Below are 14,566 nucleotides of genomic sequence, written 5' to 3'. Positions count from 1 at the left end.
TGAGCTCCTTCATTGTAACGTGAGGATCACAGTGGAAAAAATGGTCTCCAGCAGCAGAAGAAAGCCAAACATGTCAGAAAAGCTCAGTCTGTCCGCGCATCCTACTTCACTGTTTTTATGGAGGCAGTGAAGAAAACTATCCCTCAGTAAACTCCCTTGAAAAAATCTCTGCTTCAGCTTAGCCTATTGTAGCACACCACCTTACATATCTTGTAACTTCAATACTGTTTAGAAATTAAAGTAGTAGTATGGGAGAAGCTGGTAGCAACCCTTAAGTTTAGGTTGCCTAACACTTTCCATTATAAGAGATTATTGCATCCTTTTTAGAGGTACTCTAATGCCTCAGTTGTTTGCAATATGTCTTTGAAATTTGACAGGGAGAAAGCCTTCGAGTTAGAAAAGTGGATTTCTCTCTGACCCATGAGATTCCATGCATATTTGGCTGCCTTGTAAATTGTTAAATATCTCCTTTTTTCTTTTGTTGCTGCATTGCTGAGGCAGATTTTGACAGTATATCAGAATGAAAATTAGCAAGATCCTTCTAAAGGGGAAATGCCAAAGCAACAGCAGCCCCACATGCTGGAACAGCAGGGGTGGGAGGAGAGGAGAGAGCTCGTCTGGGCTCCCTATGCATGGCCACAACACTAGGCCCCACTGCACTAGGTCATAGTGTTCCATTCTTCCCCTCTGGGTCTCCACATGGGACATGAGCCCCCTACCCCCATGCCACCAGGATTGGGATGTATAGAGATGTGTTTGGGAGTGTGTGATTTCCCCTGACCACTCCCTGGTTGCAGTACATGATGCCAGCTGCTCATACTGCATTGGGACAACAGTCTTCAGCTGCCAGCTGCTTTAGTATAGTCCTGTAGCTCAAGTAATGGAGGTCTGTCCAACAATGCCAAAGGTTCAGTGTTCAAACCTTGCTGATGATGCATGATGGAGCAGTTATAATTTTACATGATAGAATTTGTTTGTACCTTTTCTTAACGCCCCTCCCCCCCACCCAAAGGTGGATAAAAATATCTGATTTTTGTAATTAAATCAATTTTCTATTTGGTTTAAATTAAGTGTGGTGTTTTTTTTTTCTTTGAGTGATTGAACATGTCAGTTCCACTGTAGGTGTGTGCCTGCCCTGTCGGGCTGGCTCAAGTGCCCCCTGTTTCCGTGTGCCACTGTGTGCTGGTATAAGAGGGTTTAGTCTCCCCGTCCTTCTCAGTTCCTTCTTTCCACCAGTGACGGTTGTCGGAGCATCTCAGACTTGTTTACTTAAGTGCCTCCCTCGCTCATAAATAGTTTCTCAAGTAAGTTAGTGTTAGGTTTTCTTTTTTGCATCCTTTGGGATCATTTTTTTATTTTTTTGGTACCAGGCTCGGTACTGGAATGATGTCTCGCTTCCCAGGTTTTAAGTCCTTGGAACATGTTGAAAGCCCATGCTGGTTGGTGATCTTCATCTAGCCTGCCAGAAGTGCGTGGGTGAGGCCAACAGTAGTGACAAATATCACATTTTCAATGGCTTCAAATCCTGCTGGAAAAAGGATAGAGCAGTGAGGCTTATGTGTTTGCTTATGGAAATAGCACTTTGACTCCCGCCAAGTCATCGCATGGAGAGAGTGCCCAAGTACTTCAGCGTCATTACATAGTGTTCCACCAGATGTACCTTTGGCCCCTCCGTCCTGATCCCTGGTACTGAAGAAGAGACCCAGACCTTTCGTGAGCTCTTCGTCTTGTTCATCAGTCTTGGTACTGTGGTGAGATAGAGGCACTGTCTCTAAGTGTTTGGCAGAGTGCGCTATCCCAGAAGCCTCACCTTCTGAAAGGGGGTTCGCTGTCTCTGGAGCCTGTACCACGTCTGTCAAAGTTTTCCCCGAAGAGACATTTGAGGAGCCCAACACTCAATGCCACTCCCATGTGTCCCAGAGGCATATGCAGCTGCAAGAAACTTGCTTAACCTTTGGTACTTGTTTCACCAGAACTGGAAACCATCCATCCAGTTCCTTCTCCCACAGCTCTTGCCTCAGCGCACTGAGAACCCCTGGTACCACTATCTATACCATCTCTCAATCCAGTTTTATTAAGAGGGAAATCTCCCATGACTTTTTTCTGATACTGCCACCCCCTGGTTCAGGATACCTCTCTCCGGTACTGTCTGCATCAGTACCTTCATTATTGGAAACTTCTGGTTCCTTGGCCTTGACCTCAGAAGTGCAGTCCTCTGTATCGCACCTGGGACACAGCACTTACCCTCCTTCGTGGTCGTCGGAGCCATGGACAATGCAACAGCCCCAACATTGGTCTTTTCCTTAGGGGTGAGTGTCTGTACAAGGATGGGTCCTGGGACTCCAGAGGCTGCTCTGGGCTCCATGGGGCATCCCTCCTCCAGCCAGGGCATCCCCTCAGCCGTCTCAATAGCTGTGGGGAGCACATCAGATATGACGGCACTGGGAACATCATTCCTCGATACCTGACTTGGGTACTTCTGTGTCCGGTACCGTGACCAGTCCCAGCCAACCAGGTCCTTTTCAGGTAGCTTCTCCCACCACAGATTACAGAGTTGCCACCACCTCAGATGCCGGTTGCATCCTTATCTTCATCAACAGATGAAGCTATTGATTCAGTGGGAGATTTCCTCCAGAAGACCACAGGGCCCACCAAGACCTTCTGAAAAGAGTGGCCTTGGTGCTTGGCATCCATGCAGAAGAGGTACATGAGAGTTCTTGCAAGTTGATGGACATTGTAGTGTCTACTACCCTGACTAAGGTTGCTCTGTCAGTCGGTGAGGTAGTCATGGAGCTGGTCAAGACTTTTTGGCAGACACTCTCGTCACTGGCTCCCAGAAGCAAAACAAACTGAGAAGAGATACTTCATTCCCTGTAAGGGTATGAACAGTTTTACATTCACTCCTCTCTGGGTTCTCTTGTGGTGGCAGCTGCCAATGAGTAGGAAAGACAACAAGCCTCCATGCCTAATAGCAAGGACTCAAAAAAATCAGACTTGTTTGGTCAGAAATTCCTCAGGGGACCTGTGGATCAGGATCACAGACCAGCAGGAGCTCCTCAGTCAATATGACTGTTATTCTGGGAGAACATTGCAGAATTGAAGGACAAATTACCAGAGGATTGCAAGCAAGAGTTCTCAGTAATGGTGGAGGAGGGTAAACTGGTCACCAGAACAGCCCTTCAGGGTAGTTTTTGGATAGTGCAGATTTGGTGGCCCAAATAAGAAGGTGTTATGAGAAGGTGTTCATGATTACAGTCATCGGGACTGCCTGTAAAAATCCAACAGATCTATAGGACCTTCCACTTGAAGGTCCTACTGTATTCTCCAAGAAAACTGTTGACCGGCTTCACAACCTTAAAGATTCCAGGGCAACACTCAAATCTCTTGGAATCTAAACTCCAGCAACGAAGAGAGAGCATTTTAATCAGCAACAACCTTTTTAACACCATAACTTTGCTCCCAGTGTCCGAGATCCGCCTAGGGAAAAGGGAAGGAATTATAGAAAATGCTCTCCACCGCCCTCCTCTTCAGTGTCAGTGAGCTCATCCAGTTCAGCTGCTTCTTCCAAGCAGGCATTTAGTTGCTCCTTGGGTAGTCACAAAGTGTATGGTGGTGGAGTTCATTTTAGAAAATTAGGTATCTATTAGCGTCTGTAGCTTTCCTGGCTTGAGTACCAGTTGTCAACATTTGTAAAGCAGCAACTTGGTCTTCAGTCCACACCTTTACTTCTCATTATGCTGTTGTCCATTTTCAAGAGATTTAAGCGACTAGGCATATTTGATATTTTTTTCCCAGACTGATCTGAAATAATCAGTTTAATTCACTGACTACGGTTAAGCCCTCTTTTTAACAAATCATTCAGTTGTAAATGTAAAACATGTTTCAATGAGAGACGTTTATTATCCAAAATAGTTAAGGTTTTGTTTAATAAAAATAGTTTGTTTAAAATTCTGTTTAAATTGCAGTTACCATCCTAAAACAACTTGACACAAATCATGAGCAGTTAATTTTCTAATAAATAAGCAATTTATAATTCACCATTTTCTAACATGCTAAAAATGTGCAATTAAGAATCTGACAATATTAAGCTGCATAATTGCTTATTATAAACATTTATAATTAAAACTAAGGTTTAGTAATGGTTATTTTTAGTAAAAGTCATAGGTCAAGGACAATAAATAAAAATTCACAGCCAGTTACCTGTCCATGACTTTTACTATAAATACTCCTGGCTAAACCTTAGCTGATCCTAGGGTGCTGCTGCTTGGGTGGTTCCCGGGGCCAGGTGCCCGCAGCCACTCCAGCAGCGGTCGGTGTGGCTGGCCCTGGGGTCGCCCGAGCGGCTGGCTCAGGGGCCGCTCCAGCAGCGGCTGATGCAGCTGGTCTCGGATCTGCCCGAGCAGCTGGTCCCGGGGTCAGCCACGCTGGCCGCTGCAGCTGCAGAAATTATGGAATCCGTGACTGGCTTGCAGCCTTATTTATAGTGAACCATCCTAGGTAGCGAAAAGATGTACCAAATCTAGAATAAAGGGTCTGTTTAGTTGTAAATCAGTGTGTTTTAGCAGTTATAGCAATCAATGAGAGTGCACCTTTCTTTAGGAAAAAAAATGAATTACAAATGGAAAAGTTGATTAATTTTAATTATTTAATTCAAGGTTTTCCACTTGATTTAATTTGTCTGGATTTAAATCAGTCCATTCTTTGGGGAAAAAACTACGAAACTAGGTACAAACTATGTTTTAAAAATGTTATTTAGGTAGCAAAGTCAAGCACTTGTAAATTAAGAGATGCTAGCTTTCCAGTTGCCTTAATTTTGCCTCCGTGTATATGAAATATGACAATAGTCTTTAAAAACACAATCAAGTACTTTTTTTTTTTTTTTTTTTTTTTTTTTTTTTTTTTTTTTTGCAGAGCAGCTACCTTATTCAATGCATAGTTTGGATGGCCAGCGAACCAGAATTGAAGTTGTATGAGCAAGCCTAAATGTGGCCTATTCTGGCTTTGTAGTGCTTAACTTTATATCCTAAATAACTTACATTAAAATTAACATTTTATATGTTGTATAATAAATATATTAAATTGTCATGGAATATTTTTTGTAGCTGTGTTTGAGAGAAGAATGTCTGTCTTATGTAGAAATCTTATAATAGAGGCTTTTGATGACTTGAGAGAGATTAATTTCCTTCCACTCTATCCCTCACTTCAGTGGGTTGCCTTTATGAAAATGGAGAGATATTTGATATCAGGCCTACAGCGTGCTTCAAAAAACTGTAGCAAGTATACAGATGCTTCTTGGGTTACACAAGACCCGACTTACACAAATTCACACTTACGGAAAAAGTTCCGTAAGCCAAAAATAGGATTTTCGAGTTGCGGAAATTTTTGCGTAATGTACGGGTATATGTTTCCGACTTACGCAAAATTCGAGTTGCGCAAGGCTTTCCGGAACGGAACGATTGCATACGTCGGGGGGCCTCTGTATAAGCCAATAATAAATGTCACTTTTGTCATGAAGTCATCCTTGTTGTTCTGGGGCATTGGAGCATGACTTGTATTTATATCTTTTACTTGCTGTCTAACTCGTATAGAATTTAACTGTGAACTTTTTTTTAATCACAGGTAACTAAAGCTGGATTAAAGATTTACAGACCAGGGGTAAAACAAGATGATGAAAATTCTGGTGGTTGGTTCAGCTGGATATGGGGTTGGTCAGGAGAAAAAAACGATGAGAAGAAACAAGAAATAAAGGGTGCAAGTATGTCCATTTTATTTTAGTAGTGGAATTAATTTTCTCTGTCCATAAATGGGACTTGATGGAAAAACTGGTCTGAACCAAAGTGTCTTGAGTTTTTTGTAATGTTGTTCCCATTAGAAGATGCCTGAAAATCTTTGTCAAGTATCAGGGGGTAGCTGTGTTAGTCTGTATCCACAGAAACAACAAGGAGTCCGGTGGCACCTTAAAGACTAACAGATTTATTTGAGCATAAGCTTTCGTGGGTAAAAATGCATCTGAAGAAGTGAGATTTTTTTACCCACGAAAGCTTATGCCCAAATAAATCTGTTAGTCTTTAAGATGCCACCAGACTCCTTGTTGTATTTCTGAAAATCTTTGTTATTAGGCTTTCTTCTACCATTATTGTCAAGGATATTATTGCACATTGAGAAGCCTCTAGATTTCTAATTGTACTTTTATAAATCTTTCCTTTTTTTCTTTGGGATTTTTCTCCCCTCTGCCATTCTTGGAATTTGCATCAGCCTGCTGTACTAAGAATGGGGAATTGGAGAGATGACTCGGATAGAAAACATCAGTTACTGCAAAGTAACTTATTTTTGTTCACCCTAATTTCCTTCATAATCTGGTCATTTTATATATTTTATTACAGTGCAACTCACTTAAATGGTTATCTGGTAGATGACCTGCAAAGGCTTTGGGAAGGGGGAAGCTAAGCCAAAAAAACTTTCTTCTTTGAGTGATGTCCCCATGGGTGCTCCACTGTAGGTACAGCTGCGCCTTTGCATCTGGAGTTGGAGATCTTCAATAGCAGTGCCTGTCGGACTGCACATGCACAACTCCCCTCCCCCGCGCTGTGCATGGATAGTATAAATAGCACTGTGCGGTCTGACCGCCCTTAGTTCCTTCTCTGCCACCTACGGTCTGCAATAGAACAGTTTACCAGAGCCCTCTTCGTTATGTAGATAGTCTCTTATCTGTTTTTCCCTCTCATAATTAGTTAGCTCCTTCATTTTCTTTTCTTTTCTTTCATCCTTAAAAAAAAAAAAAAAAATTATTTTTGTTTTTGTTTTCCCTAATTCCCATCAGGGAAGCCACTCCCTCACCCTTATGCCTTGCTCTTCCGAGTTTAAGCGGTGAGTGTCATGCGGGGCCGCCTTCTCTATAATGGACAGCCACACACAGTGTATCCATTGCCTGGGAGAGGGACATGTTTCCCAGAAGTGTTCCCACTGTTTGGGCTTAAAGCCAAGAGCAAGGAAAGACAGGGACCTTAAACTCAAACTATTCCTCATGGAAAAGTCCCTGTGACCAGCGTCAGACCCCGGTTCTTACTCCTTACCGGAGAGACCCTCACGCTCAGCAAGGTCATCTGCCGACCCTCACTCCCCTTGCCCGAGTAAGGGAAGATCATCCTCTGACCGGGCTGACATTAAGAAGAGAGCAGTCCTACCCTCAGCTCCTGCAGTGCCAACTGCAGGAATGCCATCCCCGGCTAGATCTATGGTGCTAATGGCCTCTGACAAGAGGCACTAAGCTGCTCCTAGACTGATTACTTCAGCCCCTGAGAGTAAGTCTAAGGATGGTCCCCAGGCGAAACAGCAGCTATTGGCGCCGCCTCCTGTTGTGAACGACCGAAGTGAGCCCTTTACCTCCTCAGTGGCTCCGGGTCCATTTCTGGCACTGAGGCACTGTCCGCACCGGCACTGTCAAAACAGCCAGCTCCAGGGAAGCCCTCCACCCCAACGCTGCGCACGGCACCGAAGCTCTCGGCTCCAAGAACAAATCCGGCAGGGTTGCAAACTCCTACTAAAGCTACGGGTCCGAAAAGCTGTCTGGCGCCATCTGGTGACTCTTTTCCATATCACACCTTGCCACCATGCTCAACGTGGGCACTGTGGGGAAATAGAACAGGGGGGCCTTCTTTTTAATAGCCAGAGCTGTGAATCTGAAGGCCCCGAAATAAACCCTCCAACAGAGATCTGTTATGCTGACTGCCCTTACGTAGAGCAATACAGGCCTAAACCTGAGCAAGACTAAACAACACAGTTCTCTGCCAAACTCGGTCAAGGGTAATAGCCAGAGGAGGGAGGGGGAAGGGTATTCAGCCTCTGTTTCTGCCTGAATAATCTCCTGTCATCCGAAACTTGTTTTTATACTGGGCTAGCACTCTAAAAGTGTTTAACTGCCAGACGGATGTCCCAGTAATTTCACCGAGGCTGTTCCAAGGAAACCGTTGGGTCTAAGACCCTCGTGTACACACCACAAAACAGACAGTCCCCTACGCCCCCAGCTTATAGCCTAAGTAAACAATGATAGAGATAGCGCAGCATGATGCAAGACTTTAAACAGACAAGTTACAGAACGGACACACACAAAACGAACAGGCGTCAGGCAAATGAGTCTAGCCTCAAAAGGTTCGGATCACAGCGCGTCCTTACCTGCATCCACGTCACCAGTCTCCGACATGTTGGTCTTCTCGCTCCTTTCCCGATCTATGGAGTGGCACCGCTGTCTAAGCATGAGGCGTCACTTGTTGGGGTTCCATTGCCAATCCACTGAATGTTGCCGCTGGTCACCGGGCTTGCGGCACCGAGAGCCGTCGCCCCCATACAGGTCCTCAATGGAGGTCCACAGCCAGAGCCCACGGGATCGGGGTAGACAAACGGTCTTGATACCGTCCTGGTCCCCCAGACAAGTTTTTCTCTCTCTCTCTCTCTCTCTCTCTCCCCCCGCCCTCAGGCTCAGACAGCGGGGGGAGAGAGAGGCCCACGGGCCAAGGCCACCTACCAGGGGCATTGGCATTCCTCTCTGGGCTACAAGTGGCAGCATGGCCCCAGGGCCAGTGGCTGGCCCCCTGGCAACTATGGAACCCCTGGGGATTTCCTCACCCATTGCAGGGGCATAGGTCGGTCTCAGGGACGTCTGAAAGACTGTCAGTGACAGTCTCCCGCCCACCCCCGACTCGGACATGGAGTCAGAGCAGGCTTCCCAGGGCCAGCCAGCCTTGGCCAAGGCTTCCTTAGCAGAAGCGGCAGAGTTGGCAGACCCACCTGTACCTGCCTCCTCCTCGTCTTCACTCGATGAGGTGATAACAGGGCCATCTCACGCAGTTCCCCAGGATGATGCAAGGGCCCATCAGGAGCTTTTGAAGAGGGACGCTTCAAACCTGGGTCTGGAAGTCGAGGAACTGGCGGAGCCCTCAGACTCCCTGTTCGATGTGCTAAGTGCAGCAGCCCCCTCAAAGGTGGCATTTCCATTGCGCGAGGGAGTGGTGAAAATTACTAAGGCCCTACGGCAGACACCCTCCTCCCTGCGCCCCATCTCCAAGTGGACGGAAAGAAAATACTTCATCCACATAAAGGGGTATGAGTATCTTTATACCCACCCTACCCTAAGCTCACTTGTTATGTCGGCAGCCAATGAGCGTGATAGCCTGGGCCAACTGGGATCGATGCCTAAGAACAAGGAGGCAAAGAGGCTCAATCTCTTTTGGTAGAAAAATTTATTCTATGTCTAGCCTCTAACTGAGAGCAGCCAATCATCAGGCCTTATTTGGCCGTTATGATTTTAATATCTGGCAGTCCGTGTCCAAGTTTATGGATTTGCTGCCAGAGGAGTCCAGGAAGGACTTCCTGGCTATCCTCGATGAGGGCAGCCCTCCAAGTGGCCTCAGATGCGGCAGACTCTGCGGCCCGGACCATGACTTCGGGCATTTCTACGAGTCAGCTGTCCTGGTTGCAGTCGTCAGCCCTAACGATGAAGGTTCAACAATCCATCCAGGACCTCCTGTTCGATGGCCTGGAACTGTTTTCAGAGCAAAAAGACCGTAAATTACATGGCATGAAAGATTCTAGGGCTACCTTGCATTTCCTAGGCCTATACACATTGGGGCTAGCGAGGAAGCGGTTTAAACCGCAACAGCCCCACCTTGGTCAGAGCCCTTCTGCAAAAAGGGCAAGGGCTATAAGTGCCGGCAAGGCCATCAACTGGCACCCTTAGTTCACTCGAGCTCCACCCGTAATCAACGGGTAACAAGCGGGCATTTTGAGGGTGCTCTCGAGAGTGACCTTCCAGCCTGTGTCCTGGATCCTGCTCCCCTGTTATTTTCCAACCGTTTGTCCTCCTTTCTCCCTGCCTGGGTCTCTATAACATCAGACCAGTGGGTCCTCAGCACAGTAGCAGGGGGATATACCCTCCAGTTCATTTCTACTCCCCCCCCCACATCCCTCTTCAGGGACCCTTCTCATGAGCATCTGCTCGCTCAGGAGTGCAGAGCCTTTCATATATTGCTATTTCATGGACACAGACAGTTCCTACATTTCATAGTTTGGACCGCCCACTGCCAATTCACAGTGCTGCCTTTTGGCCTAGCAATGGTGCCAAGGGTGTTTACGAAATGCAGGTTGGTGGTAGCGGCCTACCTCAGATGTTGGGGTACCCAGATTTACCTGTACCTCGACGACTGGCTCATCACGGGCCGCTCCAGGGTCCAGGTCCAGTGCAGCACAGAGATGTTGCAAGCCACTTACCAAGCTCTGGGCCTGTTGATAAACAACAAAAATCAGTGTTGATCCCGGTCCAATGGATAGAGTTTATCGGAGCGATACTTGACTCTATGCTAGCCAGAGCTTTCCTGCCAGATGCCAGGTTCAGGGCAATGTCAGATCTGATTGCCAGTGTCACTGCCCATCCACTCACCACGGCCCGGGTCTGTCTCAGACTAGTGGGGCACATGGCAGCATGCACATACATTGTCTGACATGCTAGACCCAGGCTGCGTCCCCTCCAGATGTGGCTAGTGTCGGTCTACTCCCGGCCAGACATCACCTACACAGGGTCATCACGATCCCTTTGCAGGTACTTTCCTCTCTGCAGTTGTGGTCCCACTTGATTCTGGTGTTGGAACGTGTGCCGTTCACGAGCCCGTGACCCATGGTCTCCCTGATTTCGGGTGCATCTGACCTCAGTTGGGGAGCGCATCTTGGTACACTGCGGACTCAAGGGCTATAGACTTGAAAGGAGCTCGCATTGCATATAAACGTCAGGGAGCTCAGAGCCATCCGCCTGGCTAGTGGTGTCTTTCTTCCCCAACTGTCTGACCAGGTGGTGCAAGTGTTGACGGACAACACGGCCTCTATGTTCTATGTCAACAGGCAGAGGGGAGCTCGATTGTCAGCTCTGTATCAGGAGGTCCTCTGTCTGTGGGACTTCTGCATCCAGCATGTAATCCACCTGGAAGCCTCACACCTCCCCGGCATCCAGAACAAGCTGGCGAATCATCTCAGAAGGTCCTTCTTCTCTCACCACGAGTGGTCCCTTTACTCGGAAGTTCTCAGAATGCTCTTCCAGAAGTGGGGAGCCCCCCGAGTGGACCTGTTCTCCAGCAGACAGAACAGAAAGTGTCATAAGTTTTGTTCTGTCCAAGGCCTCGGCAAAGGCTCTCACTATCCGATGCCTTTCTCCTGTCTTGGTCAGGGGACCTGATGTATGCCTTCCCGCCAGTTCCGCTCATCAGCAAAGTCCTCTAAAAAATCAAGAGGGGACAAGGCATGGGTCATTATGATCATCCGAGCATGGTCTTGCCAACATTGGTTAGGCATGCTCATGGATCTGGCTGTTGCAGCCACGTGGCCACTTCCCAGCCACCTGGACCTACTCTCGCAGGATTACAGTCGACTCCTGCACCCGAGCCTCACATTTCTCCACCTCACAGCCTGGATGCTGCGTGGCTGAATCCAGAGGAACAATCCTGCTCTAGTCAGGTACAGTTCCTCCACCAGAGCAACTTATCTGGCAAAGTGGAAGCGTTTCTCTGCTGGGCGTAGGAGCGGAATATCTCCCTGACCCAGTCGTCTCTGCAGTCCATCCTGGATTACTTGCTTCACGTGAAGCACCAGGGTCTCGCCTTCTCTTCAACCAACGTGCGCCTGGCAGCCATAGTGGCCTTCCATCCTCGCAGCCAGGGTAGATCGGTGTTCTCTCATGAGATGTCTATCAGGTTCCTGAAAGGCCTTGAAAAGACTCTTTCCACTGGTCCGGGACCCGGTTCCCTAATGAGACCTCAACCTGGTCTTCTCCAGGCTCACGGGTCCACCCTTTGAGTGTATGGCTTCTTGTTCCCTTTCCCACTTGTCGTGGAAGGTTGCATTCCTTGTAGCTATTACCCCAGGAAGATGTGTCTCCGAAATCAAAGCCCTCACTTCGGAGCCCCCCATACACGGTATTTTATAAGGACAAGGTCCAACTGCAGCCCCATCTGGACTTTCTGCCAAAGGTGGTGTCGCATTTCCACGGCAACCAGGATATCTTTCTCCCAGTGTTTTGTCTAAAGCTTCACACGACCAATGAGGAGAGGCAGCTGCGCACCAAGCCCTTCCGCAGATCGACCCAGCTCTTTATTGTGATAGCTGACAGGATGAAGGGCCTTCTGGTGTCCTTTCAGAGGACTAGAGTTTAAGTAGAATTTTTCCATCAAATAGAGATCTAGTCCTATGTTGGGATTTGAATCTAGTTTTCTCAGGATTAAGGGTCCACTATTTGAGCCCCTGGCCACTTGCTATCTCATTCATCTCATTATTGAGGTGGCTTTACTGATGGCAATAACAGTTGTCAGGAGAGGGTGAATTATACAAGCATAGATGGCAGAACCACCTCATACAATCTTTCATAAGGATAAAGTTTCAATGAACCCAACCCTAAATTACTTCCATAGGTGATTTCAGAATTTCACTTAGGGCATGTCTTCACTACCAGCTGGATCGGCGGGTAGCGATCGATCTGTCGGGGATCGATTTATTGTATCTAGTGTAGACGCGATAAAATCTATCCCTGATCGCTCTGCCGTCGACTCCGGAACTCCACCGCAGTGAGAGGTGGAAGCGGAGTCGACGGGGGAGCAGCAGCGGTCGACTCGCCGCCGTCCTCACAGCCAGGTAAGTCGACGTAAAATATGCAACTTCAGCTACGCAAATAGCATAGCTGAAGTTGCGTATCTTAGGTCGACCCCCCCCTCCCCCCCCGCCCCCACCGTAGTGTAGACCTAGCCTTAGTTATTAACTTGTGAGTGTTGTTTTGCCAAACTACATGCAGGTTAAGGAGAAAACTACATACTTTTGATTAGTGTTTTTCAAGGAGCAGTCTGTGAACCGACGCTGTTCCCTGTGGTCTCCCTGACACAGTTTAGAAAGTCAGTAAGCTGGTCCCTGGTATCAAAAACCTTGAGAAACACTGCCTTAGAGGTACACAAAGCTCTTTAATTCTGTCTTGAGAGAACTAGGCACTTCAGAATATCTATTGTTTATAAAAAGAGAGTCAATGATTATGCTGTCTTAGCACATAGGAATTCCAGTTTGATCTCCTTGTGTATCCGTCTTTATCAGCTGAATGAAAAGACTCCATCTGATGAAATAATGGATAATTTCACAAGAACTCAGTCCATTTTGGTGGACTTTCTCAGGAACGTATCTATTCAGACCATTTATAAAGCAACATCCATCCATGTGTTCACTCAGCACTATGTGATGGTACAAACTTCCAGAGATGATGTCAAGATGGGCAGAAGTGTGCTATGATTGCTATTCATCTAGACACCTGGTACCCACCCTTTCCAAGGTCACTGCTTGGAGGTTGCCAGCAATGGAATATATATACGGACAATCACTCGAAGAAAAAACCTGTTACTTACCTGTACAGGAACTGGTGTTCTTTGAGATGTGTTGTCCATATACATGTTCCACGATCCACCATGCACCCCTGCTGCTCAGAATCTTAAACATTGGGTTCTGTTGGTGGCTAAGAAATGAGTGAAGTTGGGGAGCTCCCTGACTTCATGTCCTGGATGTGAAGGTCACATGTGTTACGCCAACGTACTGCTAGCTAGAAAAGTCTCAAGCTCAAGTACACTGGGTGCCCGCTCACAAATAATGGAATGTGTATATGGACAATACATCTTAAGAACACCAGTTATTATAGTTATAATAACTATTTTTAATACAGTGTGTTAATACTTTGGGTGAAGTATCTGCACACTGTCTGCTTATAATTACTCTGACAGGTATGCAAAGATTTCCCCAGATATCCTCTGGCCAATCCTGTTACCCAGACATTCCTGTTCTTTCACTTGAAGCCTTGTTTCCTGTCCTACCACACACTCTGGTCCATGAACTTAGTAAGTCATTGACTCCTCAGTCAGCTGCACTCTCAGGCTTCATTTTCTAGCCAGCCTCTCAATCCCTGGTTCCCTCCAGGCACTCTCCCTCCGCTTAGGCCTTCAGAAAGGGAGCTGTTCTGTTGCAACTTAAGTTCTGACAGATACCAATGATGCTGCATATCAGAGCTCAGAATTCTTCTCTCCCAGTCAACTTTATCCCAGTTCTATCTCCCCCAGTTCTTGGCAATTCTGGGATGCAGTTAAACACTAAAGCACTTAAAACTGTAATACTAATCGCTTAGTAATGAAACTTTGCTTGTTGGGTCACTTTAAAACTTGCTAGACAAGTAACTTGTGGAGATCTTATTAATAACTATAACAATTCATTAAAAACACTTGTGAAAACTTCCAGATGTTCAAGTATATAGAGATCCATTACACATGTGAAATATTGACTTCTTAAATATTTTCTGTAGTGAGAAGGCAGTGGCTGAAGAATTTTGAATCTGTTGTAAAATCTAAACCAGCTATTTTTGGATTCAGTACCACATGAAAGTTTAGCTTCTAGCTTCTAAATTCTTCTCCTAACAAGTTTTAGTCAAACATTTTCAGACAGGTCGCTTTATCCAATCCAGTATTGGGCAGTGGCATTAGAAAATGATTTTCAAATCTCAATGTGAAAC

The 14,566-nt window shown here is 46.5% G+C and overlaps 1 protein-coding gene across 2 annotated transcripts in view; it reads left to right on the top strand.

The window, feature by feature from the left end:
• The window catches only part of VPS13A (vacuolar protein sorting 13 homolog A), a 273,789-nt gene that overhangs the window by 53,893 nt on the left and 205,330 nt on the right, over positions 1 to 14,566 (top strand). For both annotated transcript variants that reach the window (XM_026652410.2, XM_026652411.2), the window contains exon 15: positions 5,620 to 5,755. In XM_026652410.2, coding sequence (XP_026508195.1) covers positions 5,620 to 5,755 — 136 coding nt within the window. The remainder of the gene's footprint in view (positions 1 to 5,619; positions 5,756 to 14,566) is intronic.

The sequence above is a fragment of the Terrapene carolina genome, unplaced genomic scaffold (genome assembly GCF_002925995.2).
Source record: "Terrapene carolina triunguis isolate 2854851 unplaced genomic scaffold, T_m_triunguis-2.0 Scaffold113, whole genome shotgun sequence".
Lineage (NCBI taxonomy): Eukaryota > Metazoa > Chordata > Testudines > Emydidae > Terrapene > Terrapene triunguis.
Note: the sequence above shows the minus strand (reverse complement) of the source record. Positions and strands in the feature narration are given on the sequence as shown.